This window comes from Melospiza melodia, chromosome 9 (assembly GCF_035770615.1).
Source record: "Melospiza melodia melodia isolate bMelMel2 chromosome 9, bMelMel2.pri, whole genome shotgun sequence".
Taxonomy (NCBI): Eukaryota; Metazoa; Chordata; class Aves; order Passeriformes; family Passerellidae; genus Melospiza; species Melospiza melodia.
Genome location: NC_086202.1, coordinates 16,429,645 through 16,456,651, shown reverse-complemented (window position 1 = coordinate 16,456,651; position 27,007 = coordinate 16,429,645). Strand labels below are relative to the sequence as shown.

Here is a 27,007-nt window from a genome sequence, read left to right as displayed (position 1 = left end):
TGGAATAATGAATTCTTCAGAGAACTACCCAGAAAGATGTTTCTCAGGAAGCAATGAGGCTAGCAGAGGGTTGTAAAAAAGCACTTATTGAATGTTGCTGTCTCACTGGTCCTTTCTTCATTTTCTGTAGAGAGAATCAGTTTATTGCAGCATAGCATATTGCCTTTGTATGAACTCTCTCCCTTATTAAAAGAAACACTGTTTTGGAAATTCTTTTTCTGTTTGTTTGTTTTGTAGCATCCAGAGGAGTGGAGGAAGAGTTTGGACTTGTGTGCACTGAGCTGAGGTATATGCAAGGGAATTTTTTAGAAGGAGAGGGAAGCATAAGGAGCAATCAGGACTCACTCTCCACAATGGATTTCAGGAGTAATCATAGAATAATTTAGGTTGGAAATTGCCATTAAGGTCATTGAGTCCAACCATAACCATGACACTGTGTAGTCATCCACTAAACCATGTCCTTTAACAACATGTCTACACTTTAATACCTCTGGGGACAGTGACAACCACCCCCTCTATGGAACCTGATCCAGTGTTTCACCCCTCTCATCATAAAAACTTCTTCCTGATATTTAGTCGAAATCTACCCTGTTTTAGTTTAAAACTGTCTGTGGTTTGCAGGTTGAAATCAAATTGTGTTGAGCATAAGAGTACTTCTGACAGTAGGAATGTCAGCTTGGGGCCAAGCTCTGGCATGGACATGTGGAATACTTCTCACAGAAATCACATCCAGGACAAAGTCTTTTTAAGGCAGCTCCAGCAAGGAAAACCTCCCACGGAGCATGGCTGGTGGGCTGGGGGTAGGATAGGATGCCTTCCACTGACACTTGTGGCATTTCTCCTCACCTCTTAAATTGCTCTTGTATTTTTTTTAAAGTTCACTTAGTTCCAGGTTCTGAGAGGTATTATATGACTGCTAGATCCCAAAAGCACAGTGAGTCCAGAGAGCAGACAAGAGGCCTCATACTCTTCATTTTTCAGAGATTTAAGGCTATAAATACATCTGTCTTCTGACTCTGCAGTAAGTTAAAATTGTGGCTCCTTCTCATACTTTTCATATCTATGCTTTTAAACCCACAACCTGACCCTGCATATTTTTGGGATTTAGTAGTCTTTGTGCAATAAAATGGCCTGGCAGAAGATGCACACCTCCTTTTCCTCCTCTGTTTGTGAAGACTTATGTGGCTGTGGTGCCCAAGAGCCTGCCGGTCTGCGTCGCCCCTGTAGTGCCACATGTAAGTCCCTGAGTCAGACTGACCTCAGGAAAGGTCTGGAGGACAAGATGGAGAGTCAGGAATGTAACCAGGCCAAAGTGCTCTGTGGACCAAGAGCTTGTAACTTAGGGCATTCCACCCTGCTGCTCAAAGCCAGGATGAGTGAGAGCAGCTCCTCACTGAGCTGAGCTCTTCTTACCCTGTGGCCAGAAGCAGAAGGTGCAAAGCTGCCTTAGTGCGCTTGGAGCTCCCTGCAGCCTCCCTGGAAGTCCCGGGGAAGCTGCTGGGGGTACAGTCTCTTCCTGAGATATTTCTTCTTCATTACCCAATTCTGCTGTGTACTCACTGCTCAATTATTCAGAAAAAGGATGAGGTGGGATAACCTAGATAGAGAATCGTGATATAAAAAATATGTAAATTAAGCTATAAGAACATACTGAGTGTGCTCACCTTTGCCATCAGCTCTCTAAAAAGAAGAGCTTTAACCACAAGTAGGCAAAGCTGTGCTTGAGGTGAGCATAAAACACTTTCTCATATGAGGTCCATAACAGGCATCAGCTGGAGACAGGGCCTCAATAATCCACAGCTTTGAGTAAGGGTATGTATGTTTCAGATCATGTCTCATTTTTAAGTTAAAAAGAAAATCCTGTTCATTGAAAATGAAACTGAAACATTGTTTAAATGTGATCTGTTGTGGGATCTCTTTGGAAATGTGGTAGTTATGTCCTTATGGTACTCTGATAAAGTGAATTGATGAATACGTGTTTTGCTACATCAGCATCACTGAAATTAGAACTGATGGCTATGTTTTATTTCCTATTAGGGAAAATATTTTGTATCTTGACTACATTTAAACAAGGTATTTATCAAGAGTTCAGATGCATTCTTCAGTGTTGACTGTTTCTAGCCATTGTTAAATGCTCAATCTATATATACTTGGAAAAAATGTAACTTTTCACAGCTAAGAACAGTATAGGAACTCTGCAAAACCATGTAAAGAAATTTGGCCTGTTTTTTTTCTGGAAAAGGCAAATACTGTATGAATTTGAGAAAGGAATTCTACCATTTTTCTCCTGTTGTGGATAAGGGAAGGAATACATTTCCCCTGGACAGCTTCAGGAATTGCTTGTGCATTTTATCCAATGGCAATTTAAAAATACTTAAGTATTCACAGGGCAGGGCAAGCCAGGCTAATACTTTAAACAGTAGACTAAAATAAGTTAGTTAAGATATATTCTTTTTTTTATTGCATGCAAGAAAGGTTTTTTTTACTGTAACACATATTGCAATACCCTGAAAATGCTGTTTGCAAGTATTTTCACTTAGATCCAAAGGGAACATTAACTTGTGAGCAGGAGATGCTTCTAGAAAATATTTATTAGTTTTCTCAGATTTGAAATGGAATCAAACTGGATGTCCTGTGCTGGTGTTGAGGTAGCTGATGACAGTCTAAAAATGAGGGTGTTAGACACCAGTGGATGCAGGAGCTCCCTGAGCCTGTGCTCCACAAGGCAGGTTTGCCATCTGAATTATTATTGCCATCTGAATTCCGTGTGATCTCCGTGAAGGGCCAGCACTGAGCTGGGATGAGGGCATTGAATGGCTCTCTGCCTGTGGATGCTCCTTACAGCACTGGGTGCCTGCAGAGCTGTCAGAGTCCTGCAGGAAGGAAAAGTGCTGAGCAGAAACTCAGTAGCCCTGTGCTTGCAGAAGGACTCGTTTGTGGTTCAGTGCCTGTAAAGAGGGAGGAAATGATGGAGCTTTCATGATGGAGCTATCCCATCCCTAAGATTATTTATTAAACTTAGTCTCTCTCTGCTATCTTTCTGTTTCTTTTATTTGACAGAAATGGGAATCTTGAAAGGAGATGGGTAGGTTTTAATTCAGGCTTTTAGGAAAACGAGGAAAACCAAAAGCATCAAAGCATTTGGCAGCAGTGAATTGAGAAAATATTTGAAGTACAGTTTAGTAAAATGTGAAGAAAGTTATTGAGAAGAGCGAGACTTTCATATTGGCTAACTTCAATAGTTTCCATAACCTTGTGGCTTTTACAGAATTATTCCTGAAATGCCTTTATTCCCCTTAGGAAGAGAAGTCTCAGTTCTGAATTTAAGGAAAAATTGTTGCACGTTTAAGATTCAGTAATAGGCTTAGCAGCTTTCACATCTGCTCTTGAATGTGACCCCCCCTGCATGGCCACAGCACTCTCATTCCACTCACATCTTTCCCTACTTGGCCTTCACACAGTCTCTTTTGTTGACATTAAACACCCAGTGCTTCACTTCTGATGTGTGTTCAAAATACTGCCAGTCTTAAGGAGAATATTTGGAGAATATATTAAATAAACAAATAATGAAACATGGTTTTGTAAAATTAGAACATCCATAAAATACACTGTCTTTATTAGCATCTGCAAATGCTGCTCAGGGTATTACACATATTCAGGAGATAAGGAAAGATAATCTTGCCTTGGCCTTATAAAGCACTGCAAGGGCAGCATGTCATTGCTGCAAAATACTTATAAGAAAAATATGCTAAGCACTGCATTTCTTAAGCCACAAACTAGGAGTTTCTTGTTCTTGTGTTGACTCTTTATTGATTTGTCTTGTACAAATTATCATGTAATTCCTAGGCTCTGGTTGGAAGGGGAGACCAGAAAGGAAGAACCACACCCAGGGTTAGAGTGCTGGCAGGGCTGGAGAGGAACATGCAAACTTACACGTCCCACAGAACAGCCTGCTCTGTGCAGCCCAGTCCAGTGAGGGTTCACCCTCAGCCTCATAACGAGCTATTCCCAGCCATAAAATGTTAGAAAAAAATAGAAATAGTTACATTTTGGAAGAAATTACTTTGGTTTACACAGCTAATTACTGTATTTATAATAAAAATTAACTAAGCCAATCACACAATTAACTGCTGGTTCCCTTTATAATATTGGTATGCAGTGCTGTTTTGCTCTTGTTTTAATGAATGTGGTAACATAATCCCATGGTGGGTTCATTATATAAATCCAATCATTTTTGATCAGACAGTAGATTTTAACTCTGCAGTTAGACTGACATCAGTATGGCACATCTCTGTGATACCTGATCAGCTGTCTGCCTCCATCTCCTTCAAAGCAACCAATAAGCCAGAAACTGGCAGTGATTAAAAGGGCAGAACAACTGGAGAATAAGGTTTAATTGCTAGTGCCTCCATTGTGCCAGAATAATACTGTGAGCTCTGACTCATCAGACTCAAATGACTTCCAGCTCCAGGGCTGTGTTTTGTGAGACTTGAGAGAATGTTTGACACAGAGAACAAATGGGAAATTGCTCACAGCACTTAGGCACTGTCCCTGCCCTACCATGGTGCTTCGATTGGCAGCCTAAGTATAATGGGATAGCAAATTTCAGACTGCTGCAGAAAGCCTTTAGGATGGCTGTCTGTTACACAATGATCTATGACTGTGAAGCCCTCAACCTGAGGACTCAGGTGTGGTGATTTCCAGAGTGATATTGCCAATAAAGTGTTCTGCTGAATCACCTCCAATTCCTTTTCCACTGTCTTTCCTACAGATGAAGTGTAATTACTGCTGACTCACTCTAGCACATACAGTGAATTTCAGGCAGGGCAGGAGGTGAGAATAGATCCACAGCAAGTTTGGGAATAGAGGGTGTATGACAGGAAAAACTGCAGGAAGCCCAAGAACAGGGGCAAGCACAATAGAATTATTGTGTCACCTGACCTACAGAACTGAGAGCTATCCAAGAAAAATCTTAACTGTTTACTGCATGTTCAGAATAGAGTTGGAAATTCAGCTGGATATTGAAAAATAGCTCCTTCTACTTCAGAAGGAGTCTTTGCACCAAGAATATATTTTTTAATTGCATTTTAAATATTCAGGCCTTCAGAAACACGAAAACAGGTGAAATGGTTTAGATCAGCCACGCCTCCATCTTCTACTCCACTTCTTGTTAAACAAAATCCATGTTTGATTTGTAGCTCTAGCCTTGCTGAATGAAGGAGTAGAAGGCCTTTGAAAGAAGTGAGAGATAAAAATACATGTATTTCTCAGTTTTGTTTCCAAATCAGTGAAATTAACAGGAGGCTCTCAGCACTCATCTCCCCTTCACTGGTCCATCTGTCAAATGTAGGAGTAGAATAGGTGTCTAAGAGGAAGCAGATGCTGGCAGTACAACTATTTCAGCATCTTCTTAGAGCAGAGGAATATTTCCTCTAGAAGCACTGAGCTGCAACCCAGCCCTCAGCTGCTGAGCCTTCCCCTTCCCCCTGTGTCTGGAGCTGCCTGGGCTCAGCTTGGCAGCCGGCGTGGGAAGTGAGGAGCTACGGCCGGATGGTGGAAAACATCCAGGGACTTCAGTCCTCGATCTGTCCTTCTTCACTTTTGTGCTTTTTGCCTCTTTGAGAGGCAGTCACACATATCCCAATTCTACTGAAGGCCAGAGGCACTTAATTTGCACCATTATGTGAAGGAAAATCCAAACTGTCCAAGAAATCATGTGGGCTCATGGTGTTGAAAAGGAATGCCCTTTGGAGAACAAAAGGTGCTTGAACATAAGGAGCCAAAGTCAGTTCCAGCAGGACTGGCATGAGTTTCAGAGGAACTGCCCTACTGACACTTCTCCCTCACCAGGGTAGTCACAAACCCAGCAAATTCATAGTAACGTGAAAGGTTATTTGCAGGAGGCCAGAACTTCAGCTGAGAAAGAATACATCCCAAAGCACTGTGCAGATTTGTCTCTAGAAAGGCGCACAAATAAACCCTTATGTAAATTTACCTCAGGAGCTGCTTTCTGTTCTCACAAACTTGTGACTCAGACCAGGAAAGGCAGAAAATTGCTCTGACAAAAATTGAAACCATAGATGAAGAAAACCCACCACTGTCCCAAGATTAGTTTAAACCTGTGGCAAATAAGCCTGTGGCACCTAAGTCTCAGGTTATGTACCTGTGAATGACACTGCTCTATTTACCAAAAGTACAGTATAAAAATAGAGTTAAAATACTAGGAATTTATTCTAGTTTCTAGTCATGCAAGGGTGGTGTGGTAACCCTGTTTTCTGAGAAAATCCTTCAAAACTGTCATGAGAAACATTTTGTAAGTACTGATTTAATAGTTATGCCTTCAGGGTTTAAAAAATATTCCGTAAACAAGACAAATTGGAAAATAGGTAGAATGATGTCTGGAAACTATCTGTAGGCCACTTCAAAAAGCAAACACTAGAGCTGTTAATAATGTTCCACTGAAAATGGAAAAAACACTTTTATTATTCTCTTTATTTTTTTAATTAAAGATTTTCAGTTTTGTACATCCAGTGAAAATCATGGGGTTTTACTCTTTCCTCAAACCACTTGATCACTAACTGCAGATATGAGTAAAGTTGCGATGCAGTCCTTTCCCTGGCCAAAACCACTCTTCTCTTGTCTCCTGAAATAACACTTCAACAGATCTCCATGTCAGCAGTGAACATTTGATAGGGCTTTTCTCCACAACTTCCCTCTCCTCCAGTTGCTCCTGTAGCTCCAGAGGGACTTCTGCCCCTCCAGGCTGCCTGCAATGGGTTTTGTTCTCCTACTCTGCTCACACTGCAGCTGTGTCCCTTGGGCCCTTCTGGCTTTATGTGCAGGTCAGGTTCCATTTTCTCTATTGCTAATCTAAAAACAGAAGGCAGCAAATGCACTTTACATTTTTAATTCTGCACGTCAGCAATGCCAGGCATTAAATCTCAGAGCTGAGAAGACTTTGAAAAGGCTCCCAAGAGGAATAAGCAAACACCAGAGGGGCTAATATAATCCATATGGAAAGGAAGGAGGGCCATTTATTTTGCATTTGGAATTCACTCTGCTCTTGCTGCCCTAACAAGATAATTAACTCTAAATATATGTCTCTGCCTAATTATTCCTTGTAAAGGCATAGCAATATGTGCACCAGTGGCTGAAGAAGGCGTTAGTACACACCCCTGAACCGTAGGTCCTAAGGGGTAAAATTTTCTTTCTCTAAGGAGCTTTTAGTCCAGGAAAGGTGACTGACTATATAAAATGACTTCACAGACTTCTCTTTTTGATTCTGTGACAGAACCACCTCTCTTTGATTCTGTGATCCTTCCTCACTGCCATGCGGACAGAAAGTAACTCTTCCCACACTACCACAAGAGAGAAGAAAGACTGCAGGGTGAATGACTTCACAGCCACCTGGGCATTCTCCTGGATGTAGGTAGGAGTAAAGATGGGAGTTCTAATAAACAGCTAACAGGATGTGATCTCAGAAACACTTTTCATCCCTCTATTTTTTCCCTTTTTCTGAATAATGACTGAAGCGTGATGGGAGAAATCCAGCACAACCTTCTCTGCCATGTCAGTCAGCTGCTTGAGGCTGTAGCATTTGCTTTTCCTGGGTGAAAACAAAATAAAGAGTACATAGTACAATGCATGAGGAGCTACATGGCACCTTAACTTGCACATGCCCAGGATGTACACCTGTAGCATTTGTATAACATTTTATATTTGATGTAGTATATTTTTCACTGTATAGAATAAAATGCAATGTTATTTATATAACTGATCTTGAGAATAATAATACAATAATTGACATTTGCCGTTCACCAAAATAAAAAATACTATTTTTTTCTAATTACTAGCTAAAATAAATATCAGAGTTGAGTTCTTCAGTATTCAGCTGCTCATGGATTTTGCCATAGAGAAGCAGAGTCTTATCATGTAATGTAGTGCCTGGTTGTTCTCTTGCAGCTGAGTAGAGATGCTCTGTACCACAGCTGTTACTGCAGCAGGGTCTGCACTGCATTCAGCACAGCCCCAGCTGCTTCTCTGTTGGTGACTTGACTTCACCGTGATTCAATGCACAAAGTTGGGCAGCTGGTCCCAGTACACTTAGGAGAGAGACAGAGACTGGGGCCTGGGAAACACCCTTTTTTGTTTTCTCGAGCATTAGAAAGGTTTGATTTGGAGGAGGAGGAATGTAATTCTGTTATTTAGAAAATTAGCCACCATGTGTGCCATACAAGCAGCACCTGTTATGCCCATTTCCCCAGGTGCTGCCAATGCATCACTCACCCACCACCCCCAGGATGACATCAAGCTTGCAGGAAATTGGCTTCAGCAATAGCAGCTATCCCTAAAGCATCATTTCCAGCTCCTGCCGCTGGAAGTGGTTCAGTTCCTGTCCTTTGGAGCTATGACTGATTCTAACTCAACCTATCTCAGTTGCTGGGGTTGCCTTTGCACCAGCAGACAGTTCCTTTGCACTGGGATTAAATCCTGCCTGGTGGCCCTCTTGAACAAAGATGATGACAGACCTCTGAAAGTGGTATTTTCCAGAAATTCAGACAACCATGGTCTTTCAGAAGATTACAGCAGTAAGAAAAACGAGGATTTTACAGCCTGATAACAAGGTAAAGAAACTCGAGGGCTGGGGAGTGTGGTTTTGAAGTTAACTTTTCCTGATTTCCCAATGCAGAGCAAGGGGAAATGCTTCTGGTGGTGCAGTTGCTGAGGTGATAGTTACAGACACAGAGACCATGGGCTGGTTTGGGCTGTGGAAGAATGTGACTGTTCCAAGAAAACAAAAAAGTGGAGCAGAAAATATTAGGAGGTCTTCCATTACTTGCCTTTGTTAGGTGAAGAGTTGGAAGAATATCAATATTTGACGTATGACTGTGTCACCTGAACACAAAAATCACCTTTAAGTCTGCAGGCCTTGAGGGTTTCTGTGCTGTATCAGTGTGTGACCTGAGTTTCTGATGGGTAGAAGAGAGGTGGCTGCTAATGGTTGTGGCTGAGCTCTGAGTTTATGGACAGGTCTGTTTTCCTGGGGTCAGTAAATTTGCTGTGGTGCTTTGAGCCAAGTCAAAGATGTCTGTGCTGTACCATAACATTCTTGGTGCCTCAGCTGATAGACCTGTAGTGTGTAATTAGCTTTAAACTAAGAACAAGAACTGGGGATTTGGGGTTTTGCTTTGTTGGTATGGGTTTGTATTTGAGGGTTCTTATATCTCGTGAAATTCTGTTGTATGTGAAATTCTGTTGTATATCTCTATAAATTCCATTCACTTTTAGGCCAGAGTAAGGCTGGATGTTTTGAGAATTCATGTGTCTCCTGGTTCAATATTGATTTAGCTCCAGGCAAGGAAAAGGGGAGGGGAATTGTGAGTGGGAAGGCAGGAGAAAACCACAAAGCTTTGTGAAGAAAAGCACTTAAAAATACAAACAAACAAAACCAAAAGAACACAAACAAAAAAACCCCTCACCCTGACCTTCTGCTGATTTCAGGTAATGATGCTTGCTGCATATTCTGAATTCATCTGTTAAAATGTTGTTGTCTCAAAGGGCTATCAGTAAGAAACATTTTTGAAAAAAAATATTGAGATGGTTGCTTTTGGTATAACAATTTCACAGATTTGACTTCATGGTTAACTACTGTTGTGTGTGATTCAGGGATGAGGGGACTGCTTAGGGCAGGAGTTTTGCTGTGTGAAGGTTTTTTGTTTTGTTTTCCCATTTTTGCAAGCAAGGGGAATTGCCCTTACACTCTAATTGCCACCAAGTCTGTAGCAATGGCCACTTTAATGTTGTTCCTGAAAGTAAGGATTGAAGCATATAAAATATCATAATGACCTGAAATATGAAGAGATAGCAGATGTTTTTACCCAATAACATATTTGAGGCAAATAATTTTATTTGATTTTTCCCCATTTATTTCTTTTTATAGTATAGTAAATTCTAGACCAATTTCTTTGTCTGGGACCCTTGCCATATAGGAAGGAGGACCAGGAAAAACACTAATGGTTTTAATGGAGGAAATGCCATTGTTAGGATGAATGGTCAGTGAGGTGCATCAGTGACTCAATCTGCCCAGCTGTCATGATCTTCACAGACAGCTCTGGAGCACTGAAATGTGCTGTGCATTCCCCAGGCCTTTCTGAATGAGATGCATGAAGCCAGTTGAGCAATGAAAAATGGGTGCTGAGCTGAGCTGTGCTAAGTTTGTACTGGTGATGTTGAGGACCACACCATGAGGCTTTTGCCAGACTGGTCAAGAGTGATATTTCTGCTTTAAGGAAAATTCAGAGCTGTAAGAGGTTCTTCCCAAACAAGGATAGGAAGTCTATATGTTGATTTTAATGAAATGAAGTTTTACATAGCCTAGAGATGTGGTGAGAGGGGAGAGAGCTGTTCTTTGCTCTCAAGCCATTACAGGCTATTGTAGATGTTTCTTCTTGCCTAGGCAGAATGAAACAAGAAGCTAAGAGCTTCATTTTAATCAGGCTGGGACCTGAAGAGACTCTTAAAATGAGGGAAGAATAATTGGAAGCCACAACCACTGAAGGACTGTAAGAATAGGTGAAGGGAATGCCAGCCAAAACAGGCTGAAGTACAGCTGGTTCTTGAAACAGGAGCAGAGACCTCTCAAGAGGATTTAGCACATTCTTGCTTTCCTTTATTTTAGCCTCATGGAAATATTTTATTCTTAATTACATTTCATTTTAAATCTCAGAAGTGTCTGAGAGAGATGGGAGTTGTTGCTTTATGCATATTTAACACTGTAAAATCTACCACATTACCATTAATATACCAGATTTACCATATAAATTGTGGTGATTTGCTTAGCTATATTTAACTACAGAAAAAGACATTCACTAATTGCCCATGAAAATTCTAATTATGTTCTCAGGAAATGTTCAGACACTGATCTTCCAGGGTGATAGATCTTTGTTAATATAAAACACCAGCAAATTTTAATTTAATTTTGCATGGCAAAATTAGATCTAGCTTCTCAAAAGTGAGCACAGCTATTAGGAACCCAACTTAAAACAGTCATGTTTGAAGAATAAAGTCTGTAAGCACTGTGCCATCCATAGACTATAACTGAAAGCCAGACACTGCAAAGGTATAGGAGTGAATCCAGTTACTCACTACTGTCACATTAGTGGTGGAAATACAGACCTACAGTGCAGCTGAAAAAGTGACTTCCTAAGAGAATGAGACAATGCCACAGGTTACAAGCTTTTTTTTCCAAGGACAACATCTGCTTTATACCTTCAGGTTTTGGAACAGATATGTCTGGAAGGGCAGCATCTAAGATGCTAAGACAATTTTCCAATGGTGATGTTTTTTTGAGTGTTTGATAAAAAGATTTGTAGACTAGTATTTTTCTCAGTTAATATACCTGAGTGTTGCTAACACTTTTCTCCAGGAGCCTGTTACCTTTCTGATGGATGTGAGCTTTAGTGTTGAACATGAGCTGTTTTAAAAGAGGAAAGAGTGAAACTGTGTTGCTTTGGTAGGGAGTGGAGAAAGGAGAAATCGTTTGCCCTTTCAGCTGAGGGAGGGCTTTGAAGCTGCTGAGCAACACTGCAGCACCACATTGACTCTCTGCTGGGCACTTAGGGCCTTGCAAGGCATCTTTGCAAAGCAGCTGGCTTAAAGCCAAGGCTTGGTCAAAGGAATCTGTCTTCTGGTATTCTTAAGTGATTTATGTCTCAGTCAGGAGCAGGGCAGTTGGGCTGGCTGATCTCAAAGTCTGGCTGGAGGGTAAGAAATGCTTCTTTTCCTCATGCTAGAGGGCTTCTCCTTTACCCAGTAGCTTTGTGGTAGTTGAAGCCAAATTTCATATTGAGGCAGAGCAGCCTTCAAGCCACTAATTTCTTTACTTCACTTTTTTTTTCTAGAGCAGGGACCTGGTGGTCCAGTATGTAAGAGCTCCTGCCCACTAAGACCCAGTGTACTTAGTAATTGAGTTTGGGATTGGTAGGTGGGCTCTGTGTCCAGCCATGGGGAAGCACTAAATCAATTCCTCAGCAACTTGCTGTTAGCTTCATGTCTTCTGCCTTTTGGGAATTGCTTTTTCACAATTAAAGCTAGATTTCCTGCTGGAAACCCTTGACACTGTGTGCAGCAGACAGAACTAAACTGCATCTTGTCAGTGAGCTCATGTACTAAGAAATCCTCTGTGCAGCTGGCCATGGAGGGGAGTAGGGGTGCCCTCTGCCCACACCCCAGAGGATGAGGAGCCTTGGAAACCTCCCCCACCCTTTTCTGCATTCTCAGTGCCCATGAGGCCAGGCTGCAGCCTCAGCAGTGCATGGCTGGCCCACAGCAGACCCTTTATTTCACAGCAAGTCCTTTGGGACTGATGGCAGCTCCCTGGATTCCTGGGTATAACCCCCACTGCCCCAGACAGCAGCACAGCTGCTGGAGGCAGCACAACCAGCCAAGTTCAGGTGAAACCAAGCCAGAAAACATTAAGTGCTGCTGTGTAGATTCACCCATCCACACATCACATATGGTCTAGCTCAGCAGGTAAGTCTGGCCCTCAGATTAAGACATGCTCCTGCCAGACTTGCCCACAGCACAGCAAGATCCTTGACTAAATCTGTCAAACCAAAATATTCCAGGCAAATTTAGTGAGATACAGTGTTTCTTAAAATGATACAACTTGCAAGGTGAATACTCTCATGTAGTGAAGGGGTTGGATTTCATTTTCAGGGTAGTGCCAGTTTCTGATCTGAGATGCCATACCACAGCCAGCTTTAGCAGACATGGCACAGAACAAACTGGTTGTACTTTGTATCACAGCTAAGTTTGTTTTACAGAAACTGAGAAAATAGACAGATTGAGCTGACACAGTGAGAACCAGATGTATCAAAATAAAATTTATTCTTAAAATAGCTAGTTTACACATAACAGCAAAGGTTACATAAGGAAAAGTGCAATTAGTGGAGGAGGCTTATTTCACCTTAGTACTTAACATCTCGCTGCACTGCAAGTAGCTTCACACTCAGGCTATTATATTTCTTAGCCGTGGACAAAAATGTGATTTATTTTTTGATGTTAACACCATTTCAGTATAGCTAAAAAGTGTGCCAGCATTCACACCTGCTGAGCATGTACTGGACAATTTCTCACACAAGTCTTGCATGAAACCCAGATAACATTTAAAGTCTGACAGCTCAGAAAGTTAAATTATAAGCATACAGATACAAAATATATATTAGTTTACTAAACTCTAAAAACAAGCTTATAAAAATGAGGTAAACCAGAACAGTTTTCTATGTGCAAGCCTATATTCAGTCTAGAAAAAACTAGTAACAACCCTGCTCTTTTAAAGACATTAGCTCTCATAAAGTGCAGCTAATTGACTGTCTTCAATATGAAGGACCTTGCCTATGTTACTTGTGAAAAGTCATGGCTAACGTTGCAATTAGGAGCAAGATACTCCATCAGATGCTGTAAGATTAGATCTGGTGATGAGTGGAATCACCTAATGATACTACAGAGTAGGAAATTCAGAATCACTTTCTTTTGTTGCTTAACCCTATTTTTATCATATTAGGGTGGGTTTAAAATTTTTTCAAAGGCACATTTTTCTTTTAACATTGAAAGGCAACCATTTGCCTGCTAAATAAGTAAGATGGTGAAGTCAAGGTTACATTTGTTATCAAATGCAAGGCTTCACAAAGACAGTAAGGACAGAGAAGACTTCTTAAAGCAGTGGTCACTTCTACTATTCACTTTGCATCATTTTCTTTAGTCTTCTTTCTATCCCATAGATCTTTCTCTGAGATTTAGAAAAACAGCTTTGGAAAGAAGTAATCAGAACATTGCACATCTCCAAGTTATGTAGCACATACTACCTCTTCCCCTTTTCCCACTTGTCCATTATCCTCTCCAAGTTTCTTCACATGTATTGAAGCCACAAATCTTTGCCATGCACCCCTACCTGCCTTTGCTGCAAGCACATAGAGGGTCACAGCAAGCCTCCTGGCAGCAGCTACTGCACTCCTGATAGGTGCAGAAGGAGTTGTGACATTCTGTTTCCACCCCTGTGCACACACATACACTCACACAGTTACCACAGCTTGCTGAGACACCCTTGCCTTCCATACACTTTGCAAGTCTCTCCCCTAGTGACCCAGGAGAGCTGACAGCAGGAAGAAAGCAGCATATACTTGAGATACAGGCAAGCTACTCCTATGGTATGCAACATACACATGAGTTGCACCTTGGCTTTCTTTTCCTCCAAGGATAAAGTTTGACTAAGAACTTCAGGAGCATAATATGGTTTAACAAGTCCCACAGTCTAATGAACTTGGATTTTTTCAGACAGCAAACAAAACCTGCCAGGTGGCTTCACCATGCAGCATGTGAACCAGAAATCTAGCACTGTTCTGTTGCCAAATGGAAGGATTCTTCCCCAGCAGTCTGGATCACCAATATGGTGATGAATTTTCAATCTGACCCGAGCTCTGCCACTGGGGAAACAGGCCACTGGACAACCTTGGACTGCCCAGCTGATCAGCTTCTCTCTCTTGTCCTCTCCTTGAAGTCTGAAGATCTACATAGCCTTCTTTGGCAGATGGTATCTGAACACCATTAGGCTTCCACTCTGCGTGTACAATTTTGTAATTCTGCCCCTCGTTATTGTCCCAGAAGGTATGTTCTCCACTTTGGTAAGAAATGCAAAACTCTATCTTCTCTTCAGGGGAAAGGGCAGGAGGAAAATCAATGGCAAATGAGAAGGTATCGTTTTCAGAATCACTGTAAACATTGTTCATGTACACACACTCAACATCTTTGTAGGTCTTCCACGTGTCGAAAGTAATACGAACCTGAACCTTTTTTTCAAAGCTGACATTTTTTACTTTCACAGTGCCTGACAGGACCTTCTCTTGCAGGGTGCAGGTCTCCAGGCAGACCAGGTTCGTCTGCAGACGGTTCCTGAAGTCCAGGTAGTCAGCTGAGGGCTGAGGGAAACCCAGAATCAAGTTTTTCTCCTCGTGGAGTTTTAGGTCAGATGTTATGTCCTCAATGCCTAAGAGGTCAAATGGCAGATCCCACATGGGGGGCTCCTGGAACTCGGAGAAGGTGTGGATCACTGTCAGGGACAGCCCCTTGGAGTCAGCAAACACAACGCGCTTCTTGGCTCGGGCTGCCGAGGGGCTCCAGTCGCTCTTCTGAGCTTCTGAGTCACACTTCACATGAAGGCACGGCCTGAGAGGTTTGATTCTGTTCACAAAGCTGTTTCTTTGGCAGTCCTCAAGGGGGCTGAGAAAGCTCTTCAGTGGTGGAGAATGGGCTATGCAAATTCGCACGGCCATATCCACAGGCATGCTGGAGCTGGGCAAGGGTCTCGGGTCCAAGATCTGTATCATTCTGAATGGAGAAGAAACACAGGATGTCATCATTTATTACATCAGATAAGAAGCTTCTCAAGAATGGTGTTTACTTCATCATTCTCTTAATTATTCATGGCCTCATCTCTGCACAGTTTTAAACAATGCAGCCTAAATCAAAATTGACAGTCCGACCTACAGAACCAGGGTGAAACTAGTCAGTCATTTCTTGCCATTCTAAACTTCTTCAATTCAAATCTACTGTCCTTTCTTTATCCAAACCTCTGAAAAAACAGATTTTAGTGAAAGCTAATTGAACATATTTTCTTGAAAATAGAGAAAAGAGCCTTCTAGTAGCGAGTAAAACAGATCCAGTTAGAGTAGAAGTGCTCATCCACTTGAACTTCCCTCTTAGAGGCCCCGAGTGAGGTCTTAAAATTCCAACAAGCCGGATCAGCTGCTTCATCTCTGAGCACAGACAGCACTATATTAAGCAAGTTGCCTATCCCATCAGAGCATCAGATGGGATTCTATATATCTTTATGCAGAACCATCATTCTGTGGCTCTGAACAACTGTCAGTTGATCTTTTTAGGAACTTGTTAAAAATACTAAAGCACCTTTAGAAATATTTTTGAGCTGTGAACCCAGGTCTAAGTAATAGAGCTCTTTGCACTGTTAATGTCAACTGCTGAGTGAAGCAGGGTGAAAAAGTGGGAGAAGAGAAGGACATACTATTTTTTCACCTCATTAGGCTTCAAGAATTGACTTTAAAACAACTTTTGATAATCCCTAAAGACTATGCTGAAAGTCTACTGCAAGGATTCAATAAGAATACTACAGGTTTTTTTGTAAAGAGTTACAGATGATGGATAGCAAAATTACTGTGCAAGGCCATGGCCCATACAATGCCAGATAGCTTGAATATTTCTAAAAAGGGGCTTCAACCATAGAACATCCCTGCTGAGATGGATGCAGTCCTTGCAGGAAATGCAGAGTTTTGTTGAGTCACAGAAAGGCATTTGCTTTGTCACTTAAATAAATGGCTTTCTGCTTCCCAGGGTTCTCACTGGTATTTCAGAGCCCTGCCAAAACTAAAGCAGAAGCTGCACTGGTCTCTTCTTGCTTTTTTTAATTGTGGAGTATTTACCATAATAAGCAGTAGGAGGAAAGTACTCGAATCAAATTAATCAACTTTTGCTTTGCTTTATTAGGAATAGAACTAAGGCTTCAGAAATACTCTCTCTGCAACTTTCGTGACCCGAGCTTTTGCAGCGTCAGGGAAAAGAAAAAAAAAAGAAAAAAAAAGGGGGGGGGGGGGGGAACAGAAAAGGAAAAAAGCCCACGCAACACGGAAATAGCAAACAAGCGCCAAGCATGCAAACCCCACGCACCGCCGGAGCAGCTGCCGGGTGCTGGAGGGGCAGCGGGCGCTGCCGGGCGCTCGGGCAGCAGCGGGGGCAGCGCCCGGCGGGAGCCGCGGAGCGCAGCGGGGCCCGGGCACCGCCGGCACAGCCGGGCGGGCAGCGGGGCCGGGCGGCGCTTACCTGGTGCGCTGAGTGCTGGGGCCGCCACCGCCGCTCGGGGCCGCGCCCGCCGCTCCGCCGCCTTTATGGGGCCGGGCGCGGCCCGCGGCCAAGGGGCGGCCCCGGCCGGGCCGTGAGGGGGGCGCGGCCGCCGCTGCCGGCCGGGGCTGCCGCGTGCCCGGGGGCTCCCGGCCGGACGCGCCCCCGGTGCCCCGCCCGTGCCCGCAGCCGCCCCCGCTCCCTCGTGCTCCGGGAAGGGCGGCAGCAGCTGCGGGCAGGGCTGGTGCAGCACGCGGCTGTGCAGGGCACGGGGAGCGGACGGGACCCTCTGTACCCTGCGGCGGCGCGAACACGTGCCCGGCGGGGCTGCTCGGGGCGCTGCTCAAGGACCTTGCCCCGTGGAACCAAACCCGTGTTTAGTTAAGTTATAGACTTCTCTGCTCCGTTGGAAAGGAACTGAGACTCTGAGGTGTAAGGTAATGTTCCCAGGGCCAGAAATCCATCATCCTGGAATCTTAACTGCCTTTGTCGTCAGTGAAAAAGCACTTTTGAACTTTTAGTGTGAATGGCACCGATAGCTTTTCACCACCCACACCTGGTGATCTGTGTGCTATCTGAGGATGACAGGCCTTGCGACATGTCCCACATTTTATCTACTGCCTTTTTCCAGAGGAAAGGGACAAAAGCCGCTGGAAGGCAGCCCCTGCAGCATTAGCCATAGCAATACTGTGGCACTGCTGGTGTCCTGCCTCCCAGAGGCTCCGTGGCAAACAAGCCCATGCAGAGGCTGTAGACAGCCAACCTTCTGCAGGCTGAGTAATCCTACTAAAGAAGGTTCATCACTGAGTTACTACTCTTCAAAGACCATGTCCTGGTTGCTTTCTCCCTGAGTGTTCTGTGGATCCACAGTTCCACTGCCACCTTTTTGCTGCCCAGCTGCTCTTTCCCAAGGGTGGTAGATGACTTGCAGTCAACCTGCAAGATGTGATAGGGAGTCTGTGAACTGAGATTTTTCTGAGTTCACAGCTTTTACCAGCAGATGAGACCACATACATCTGTATGAGCAGCAGGAAGTCCTATGTTCTATGTGAAGCAAAGGGGGCTTACAGTGATGAACAAACAGTAAAGGATTTTTCTGTTCTTGATTTGTGAGCAAAAGAAATTAAAAGCTCTACTGCATATGTGTGAGGAGTTATTAGAAGATAGGGTGTGAGCATACCAGATGATGACAAGGACACTTTCACCTTGGATTCAAGCTACATATAAGCAGAGGGAGCAAACAGGAAAGGCTGGAGGCTTCTGCTGACAGATGCATAGCACATGGATCAGTATCTGCCTCTGCACAAATAATGAGAGTATTCATAAGACAGTAACACTTCAGTTTCTTAGTTTTGCCCCTTGGTGACTGAAGTTCCTGCCTTTCGTGACAGTACATGACATTGAGCGTTGCCCAGACGAAGCCTGAAGCAGTAACTGGCAATGCAGACAAGGCTCTGGAAGGTCCTGCTCCGTTCCCTGGAGCCACTTACTCAGGACAACCTTCCCTGGTCCTCCACTTCTCAACTTGCATCTCTGCTGCTCACATTGCTCTTCCTCTCCTTTCCCTTCTCTTATCTTTTGGTGACTACTGGCTCCCTATCAAAGGCAGATGATATTTTCTCGTTGTTTGTCTACAGAAAGTGATAGAAAACAGCATCTGTGTTTTGGAAGCCTTGCTAGTAGCCTTACTAGTAGCAAATGTATTTTTCTTTTGGAGGAACTACAAAGACTTTCAGCCCCAGCCCCCCACCTGCAGTAAGCCAGGCCAAACATACCCATAAGGGTATAAGGGAGGACTGGACACATGGCTGGCACTTACCAAATCTCTTCTATTTACCATTATAAAAAATGAGTAAATAACCCTGGAGTTTGTTTGCCTGTGCTACTTGAATCTTTGTCCATGGATCTTCCCCCACACACAGCTTAGCTGGGCTGCTGTGTTATCAGGCATCACGTGCAGCAGCTGGGGCTGCTCTGTCCCACTATCTGCAGACACTAAATAAGAGCTGCTTGATTCCTGTAAAAAAGGAGTTGCCTCAAGGCTTTCCCACCCATATTTCTGTTGCTATGTAATAGCTCATTGCCCTGTTGGTGCTATAAAATATTTTGCTCTTGCTGTGTAAAATACCTGTTTTACCCAACTTGGAAAACATCTTGAAAGATTGTTTAAAGTGATAATGTTTAGCAAAAAGCCAGTAGTGAGATCCAGAGCCTTTCACAGGCAGATCATTGCCCAAGTCAGTAAATACAGACTGGATACGGTAACTTTGTGCCTAATTGGTAATCTGGAGCACATTCATGGCCGTGGACTTGTGTCCCAGTTCCTGGTTGCCAATACAAGCAGAGAGCATTGTGCAGAGCCAGGGCAACTCTTTCCTCACCCAGGGAGGCGTCCCTGCATTGAGGCAAACTGACAGGGTTATCTGAGTTAGCACACCAGTTTGTCCTGTCAGTGATGGTTCCCTAGCTGTGCTTTTTATAGAGGACTCAGGTTTCCAGATACTTTGGTTTGGCATTTTAAAATGTAGATCTGTCTGTCTGTCTTACCTTTCAAATAGTGCTGCTAAAATGGGAGCACCGGAGGAAAAAAACCTACTGTCTTACTGTGCATTTGACAGCACTCTGTGGCATATCAGCTTTTCTGACATTTGTAGGAGCACAATGGCAGAAATATGTAACTGGAAAAAGCACAGCTGATTATAAAATCAAGCCCCATCACAGGGGGCTGTACCTTCAACCACTTCTGTAAGAAGGAAACCCAAATCGATCACCCAGATTAGTTCTCTGTCTTTTCCTGAAAAAGTGGCACATCAGATCTAAAAAGTTAATTGCAACATATTAGCTATCGAAAACACAATTTTATCATAGCTACCACAGTTTCACTAAACATTAAATGTATGTTTTTAAAAACACTTTGCAGCCTAGATAGTCCAGATGCAATGGAAGGAACAGGCTCGCTTTCAAGGAGTTCATTGAGGTTGCTCAGTGACAAACTGGCAATTGGGTTCACACTGTTCTGTTCAAAGACAAATATATGGTATTAGCTCCACAGTGAATGCTTTTATATGCAGATGGTCCTCCGGGTCTTGCCATTCTTCAACTCACCTGAACTACCCACGACCTTTCAATCAGCAGTTCTAGGAACAGATAATGAGTGATTGTGCCTTCCTGTCAGCTATCACACCGCAATGGGCTGCTCTGGTAATCTCTTTGCTGGCTCTTGTCATTTTATGAGAATGAAAGAATTGCTTTTTTTCAGCCTCTGTTCTGAGACTGAGTAATTAAGCAAGGATTTTGTGTTTACTCTGATTTTATTACTTTCAGGTCGCTCTGCTTCTTTGCTATCCTCCCCCACAGCTTCGGGAGGGAAGAAAGGAAATACATTGCAGTGGAGGATATAGAAAGAGTAGAAGAGCTATTAGCATTTAATTAAAGCCTTTTGAAGCAAAGATAGGCAAATATTTCCTCAGAGCAAAGTAAAGTCATGACGGCGTTTATAGGTAAAAAAGTCCAGAGAGAAAAACATATGTCCATTTCACTTGCATAGTATCTCTTGAGAAATCCCTGCTGTTTGCAAGGGAGAGCAATGCTAGCTTAATGCAGTTACAGTATGCAATTGAGCAGGGGAGGTTTTGATTTGGTTTTGGGCTTGAAGCTAAAACAAATTGCTAGGCCAGTGGCACTACACTGCTGTCATTAGAAAACAGAGTATGTCCACCTTATTGGCTGGCACGTTCCTGCAGCATCACACAACACCTGTGAAAGAGACAGAGCTTTAATGACTTTAAAGAACACCTGTGGTAATAGGGACAAGGTTAACAGTGGAATTTTTTTCCCCTTGTTTTGAGCTCTTCTGTTCAATATTTGTTCTCTGCTACTAAGACCAATCTTTGTAAAGTGTATTATCTATGAAGTTGGGTTTCAGTTTTCTGTGAATATGACTATGAGGCAAATAGTGATTTTTCAGATACATAGCAAGTTACTTGAGCCTGTAAGATTTTGAAAATTTAAAATTACTTTTAATGGTTTATCTGATGAAATACAGTAGGCAGAAGTTTTATTAAATCTTAATAGAAGGCTATATTCTTTACTTGCTTCTCAGAATCCTTTGGTGAACTTTGAAAATTACTAATGGTTGCAAATATATACCAAGGAAACTAGTCCTGGGAAACTCTGTTATTGTTGTAGGAATTTCTTCAGCACTGGTACAGTCCACACAAGGAAGAAACAAATTTTTGATATTTTTAGAATTTTTATTAGCCCATTTCTCATGATTGGTGGGAGGGCATGGTGTCAACCAGATCCAACATGCTACAGCTGTTGGGAAGCACTCACTGAAATACCTGTAAATTGTAATTTAAGTAAGAAAGTGTAAGTAATTACCTTGTAATCACTTCCTAATAGGCAAATCAGAGAAAGTCTGGGAAAAATATTGCACTGCCTCACTGCAATACTGCTACATCCCCTAGAGAGCAGGGTAAGCAACGTGCAGGCAAATCCTCCTGTAAAAATGGATGGGGTTTTTGTTTTCTTACAGCAACAGGACATGGGTCTAATTCTTTGGGCATTCACAGGGGTTCTAGGTCTCATTCTATTTCAGTCAATAGTGCAAGTTCTTGCCACTCCTGGAAATCTCTAAGGTTAAATTCAAAGACATTTAAATTCCTTGTAACTGAAAACTTTGGACTGAATTAAAAACTAGAAATTGATTTTAAATGTCTAATCTTGTTAAAGCTGATTAATGATAAATTAATCAATTGTAGATGAGTCATCACTTTGAAAATGTATAGTGGCAGAGAAGTGCATTGCTTTCTGAAAAAAAAGTGACATATGAAAACAAGGAAACATGTCTCAGGCTGTTCAAATGTTTAATGTCATGTGATTACATCAAATTCAGGATATTTTCAGCAAAATTCCTTAAACTGATTTTATGCAAAATGCAGTCTTTTAGAAGTCTTTGCTAGTATGTCATAAGATGAAATAAAGCCAATGCCACATTATTTATTAATTGCTGTGATGTAGAGTGAAAAAGGAAACAAAACCAAAAGAAGGAAGAGCATAAATGTAGGTATTCATTCGTGGAATAACCTGAACTTTCCATGAAGCGTCCGTCTTACAAGAGTGCAGAAAACAAAACATGTACGTATATTTTATACATGAGTATAAATCTGGCTTATAAGTGCAGACCAGATTCACTTTTGAGAATGCACAAGCTGTCCTAGATGTCTAAAATAAATGCAGGATTTCAATACCACAACATTCTTTTTCTCCATTTTTTATGTTTTTTTTAACCACACACCTAAGATGGTGAACCTTGATAAGCTGTGGCCAAACATTTTATAAATATAAATCATGTTGCTGTGTATAGATAATCAGTATCTATTCTCTCTTTTTTTCTCCTAGGCCCAAATAAAGAATTACCTCTGCTGATGAATAGTCTTTTCCAAAAAAAACAGTAAGTGAAATGCTGCTTTGTGCAATTTGGTTTATGCTTAATGTTGTGTGAAGAAGCAAATGTTGGTTCAGCAGACGCTTCCATCAGCTATGTGGGCAGTGTTCTTGTTCTTTGCAATCTCTCAAGGAAAAATGTGATTTTTTTATGCACATGTGTACAATTCCCTGCAGACTTGCAGGAGCCATGTCATTATTCGAGATGATTACCATTCCCATAAAATTTATGTTGACTAAAACCTTCATCCTGAATAAGCATTGCTATATCTGACAGCAGCCCAACTGAGAGCTGCAAGATGTTCACACAGAGTGTTTAGAAGCCCTTGAAGGGTCTGAGTAACACTCCTTCTCTCATTCTGCCACCCAAGAGACATGATCCATTTCTCTATTTTAGGTTTTCTTACAGTTTTCTTACAAGGTCCTTCTTGTCTTGTGTGTCAAAAGGGAAGAATGGGGCTTGGAAATCAGTACAGTGAAATTCTATGCCAAGTTTTTCTTGGATTTTCTGCACGGGGAAAAAACTCCCCTATGGCATACTAAGAGATGAATGAATGAATCTTTTCTCTTCTATATTTAGTTTAATTTCTAACCACTTCAGACTAAAAATTTGAGTTTCCCAGGATCTGACCTAGTTAGACCTCTTAGGGCGCAGCATACATATGTATATGAATGTATATTTCCCCAGTTTCATGGGGGTCAAATTTCATGCAGACATTCACTTCATTTTTAGATTTGCTGGAAAGAATGAAGCTCTTCAATCCAAGTGCTGTAACATCATCAGTCCTCTTTCATCCTGCAGTGGAGGGGGAACTAGTTATGGTCCTGAGCGTAGAAAGATTGTGGCCTAAATAACATATTTGCAATAAATTGGTTTCTTTGGGTTATTCTTAGATGCTGCTTCCCAGAACACAGATGATTTACTGTCAAAATGTGCTGCTCCATATATGCAATAATGCTTACAGTAAATTTTGCAAGATTTAAAATGGCTTTAATCAGTGAGAATAATCTTGCATGCTTCTCTGGAGAATTCCAATCACAAGAATAGTGGAGGTTGCAAGAGGCCTTTTGAGGTCACATAATCCAGTCTCCTCCTCAAAGCAGGAATAGCTTCAAAGTTAGATCTGGCTGCTCAGATTGCTCCTCCAGCTGAGCTTTTAATGACTTCAAGGATGCAGCCTCTCTAGACAACCTGTGCCAGTGCTAACAACTCAATTATTTTTTTCTGTTTATCTGTCTGGAATTCCTTTTCTGCAACATGTGACTGCTCCCTCTTTTCCTTTTGCTGTGCTTCTCAAGGGAAAGTCTGGCTCCATCTTCTCTTGATTTCCTCTCAGTACTGGGAGGCTGCAGTCTGACCCACTCTAACTTAGCTCTTCTTTTGCAAGCTAAGCAAAGTCAGCTCCCTCAGTCTCACCCTCTGCTGCACATTCCAGGCCACTAACCATGCTGGTGACCTTCCACTGCTCTTAGTGCAAGCCTCATGCTCAAATACAAACTTACCCCCCCTACATCCTTCCTGGCTAGCTCTTTTATCCACGTTGGCACTGGGATGGACTTAGTTCATTGAGCAAAACACAGCTCATGCCCTAAGTTCATCTACCCTTCACTCTGCTGCAAAGGCATGGATCTCCCCTTGGTGGCACTGACATGCACTTCCTAGCCATAATGTACCCTTTAAGGGTATGAGGATTGAGGGCTTCCATCTGAAGAGAAATCACTGAGTGTCTTGGGGGAAAAGGAATTCTGGTTTTATTCCCAGACTAGGTGAAAACAAAAAGCTTGTCTTAACCCAGAGGTAGTTAGAAATTTTTCTTTTTAATGAAGTTCTGATGTTTAAAGAAATAAATATCCAAATAAATATCCAGAGTGCTTCTTGGAAACATAACATTTAAAAAACAAAGCTCAACAAAGACAACCTTTCTCTTTGCCTTTTGCAAATATTTCTATCAAGGATCCCTCCGTAGAGAAGGAGATGGGACACAAAATAACACATGGCATTGGTGGCATGGCATTCATGTCCTTTTCCTAGGTTAGGACAACCTATCCTGAAGTACTTGATCCTTTTTTATACACCCATATATTTCTCTGCAGTATATTTATGCATGCAAAGATGCAAAGCTCTAACAGGAGAAGCTCAGAGAGATGGAGTCCAGCCAAAGCAGTTTTCATCCTATTCATAGGACAGGAGCTGGCTGTCACCAAGCCAGGGCCTGGCCATATCAACTGGCTATTATGGGAGAGGAAGTTGTGGTTCTGTCCTTTGGGAGCAAGTGGGGGAATGCAGGGAAGTAAAATATTTACACAATAACTCTTTTTCCATCCCATTTAAATTACTAACTTTTTTCATTTCTCTCTACCCCAAAAGAAAAAGAAGTTGCTCCCTTGGTACCTTTTTTTCTCAGGGCAGTAATAAAGACAGTGAGCATGAAAGAAAATAAACTGTAGTTCTGTATAAAGAGGTAGCACAGAAATTATGCATTGATTTTATTACTGCTGTCATATATTACACATTTGGCTTCTCAAGAAAATAACCATATTCATAATTTATACAGTCTGTGTTTGAATATCCCACAATTAAGGAGAAACTTCTCTGCTAGTCATAGCACAACAATGTTGAAAGCAGGATGGGGTGTTGGTCATTGGAATGTCTCTGTTTTAGAAATTACACCCTATTATCAGGGCTGCTAGTTTCAAAATCAGGTTAGGCATGCCCTGCAGGTATAATACCAGAAAATAAAACAGGATACCCGGCCCTTTTATGTAACACAGTGTAAGTACAGATAGAGGAAGAGAAGTGATGATTCATTATCTGTTCATCCAAAAACCAAGAATGCTGATTCACATACTACATCATAAAGCTCCACAAGTCTAAACGTATTCTTGACTATTGTCAAATCACCTTTCTAGATACTGTGCAAAGGAGATGGGCTATGCTTTCTGCCACTGATCTTGTTCTAAATCAAAAGGTTTAGATCAGCCTTAGAGTCAGTCACATTTAATGTCTCTTTTGGTATATCCTACTTCTACCATCCCTTGTTATAAGTTTTGCAAGTGATATAGTACTTGTTTTGTCCTCTATGTTTTCAAACAGCATATGGAACTTTAAAAACATGTAATATAGTTGATAGTACACTACAGCTTTTTATTCCAGGCTTATGTTTGTGCTCTGTTTTATATGATAACCATATACAAAAATAAAGGCAAATTAATCCTTCTTGCAGGAAAAAGTAATTCTGTTCAAGACAGGGAGCTTCCTGGACTCTGACATTTATGCTTTTTACTTTTACATCAGTTTGCTGAAGCTAGCAAAATGTTCTTTCTACCATTTTTATCAAAAGAAGACATTCATCTCTATTTCATTTTAACTGTATAAACTATGAAAGTTGGATGCAAAGTTGATAAAAAACAGCTGTTCCTAATGAAACTGCATGAGACCTACTCCAGTGTAAGCACATCAGACAGGTGTGAAGTATGAATAACATCTACCATGTCAATATAAAAAGTCCCTGCCCTGATTCTCTGGCTAATGATACCTTCTCAGCAAAGTCAATAGAGATACAATCTCTTGCTTTCGTGGGTCTTTGAGGTCCTCTGTTCTCAGGATCATTTCTATTCTTTATCCATATGAATTTGAAAGAGTAATTATACTCCTGAAGATCTTTCCCTGAGCAATGTTACCACACACAGTGTGTAACCCTTACAATGCAGCTAATAACAAGGGTGGGAACCCCCACCTGAAACTCCTGCCAGGCTTTTCTTGATGGGGCAAGATGGTGCTTAGAAACACATTCAGTGGGGTGTGTTCCAAGCTCAGGGACAATTACACTTTCACTGTGCATCATTCCCACAGCCACAGTAGTTTGCAGAAATTTAACAGAGCATGGGGTTCCTTTGAATCTGTGGGTTTCTGTACTTCAGTATGCTATAAACAGATCAAATGGCAAAAACCAACTCAAATCTGCTGCAATGCTGAAAAGAAATGCCATGAAAAGCTTACAGTTTTATGAAGTGTTGCCTAACATTTATTTCATCTGTCTATATTGTCTGTTTATGGGAGAAGGAGTGGTTCAGAAGACCAGATGAACACACCTTCTTTCCCTGCAGATTCATACTGGTGTAAGTTTAACACTGGAACGATGATGTTTCCATGCCTTATCAAAAGAGTTAGATAGTCAAAGATTTGAATTAGAGCAAGAATTTATAGCAGGAAGGAAACATGACTTACAGACAAACCAGACACTCCAACAACCTGTAGCCAAAGTAGCATAGAACTCTGAGGTACTGCTATGTCACACGATATTTTAACTACTACCAACATGTATTGTGGCTCCGCTGTTGACATATAGTATCAAATCTAATTCCTTCCAAATCTAATTCCACTGTTCTTCCTTTCTAAGTCTTTTGAGTAGATGAGTTCAATTACCCACTGAGACTTCACTCCTGCAGATAATTGACTAATCAACCACCTTAAATTTCCTGTTGGTAGCCAGACTCAGAGGGCTGATGATAGGATGGCTGATGCAAAAAGCGTGTGCATGGATTTAGAGTGGGTGAGAGAGATAAAAGCATACATCCTGAGAAAATGCTTAGCTTGCTTGCTCTTTTTTAATCTGAAAAACAGGGCACTGATTTCCTGCCAGGGGACACT

General features: G+C 41.9%; 1 protein-coding gene and 1 long non-coding RNA gene across 5 annotated transcripts in view; one reads left to right on the top strand and one right to left on the bottom strand.

Moving 5' to 3' along the window:
• LOC134421659 (uncharacterized) overlaps positions 1–27,007 on the top strand; it is a 49,259-nt gene that overhangs the window by 14,421 nt on the left and 7,831 nt on the right. For all 4 annotated transcript variants that reach the window (XR_010028650.1, XR_010028648.1, XR_010028647.1 and 1 more), the window contains 4 exons: positions 238–286; positions 7,292–7,429; positions 8,265–8,624; positions 22,312–22,363. This is a non-coding gene — a long non-coding RNA (uncharacterized LOC134421659). The remainder of the gene's footprint in view (positions 1–237; positions 287–7,291; positions 7,430–8,264; positions 8,625–22,311; positions 22,364–27,007) is intronic.
• PPP1R3C (protein phosphatase 1 regulatory subunit 3C) lies at positions 12,870–16,940 on the bottom strand. The gene is made up of 2 exons (XM_063163523.1): positions 16,891–16,940; positions 12,870–15,384 (listed from the first exon to the last, which is right to left on the bottom strand). The coding sequence occupies exon 2, from the start codon at positions 15,381–15,383 to the stop codon at positions 14,439–14,441; it is 945 nt and encodes a 314-aa protein (XP_063019593.1). The 5' UTR covers position 15,384; positions 16,891–16,940; the 3' UTR covers positions 12,870–14,438.

Coding starts and splice junctions, on each gene's coding strand:
- PPP1R3C (XM_063163523.1), bottom strand. CDS start 15,383: ATGATACAGATCTTGGACCCGAGACCCTTGCCCAGCTCCAGCATGCCT.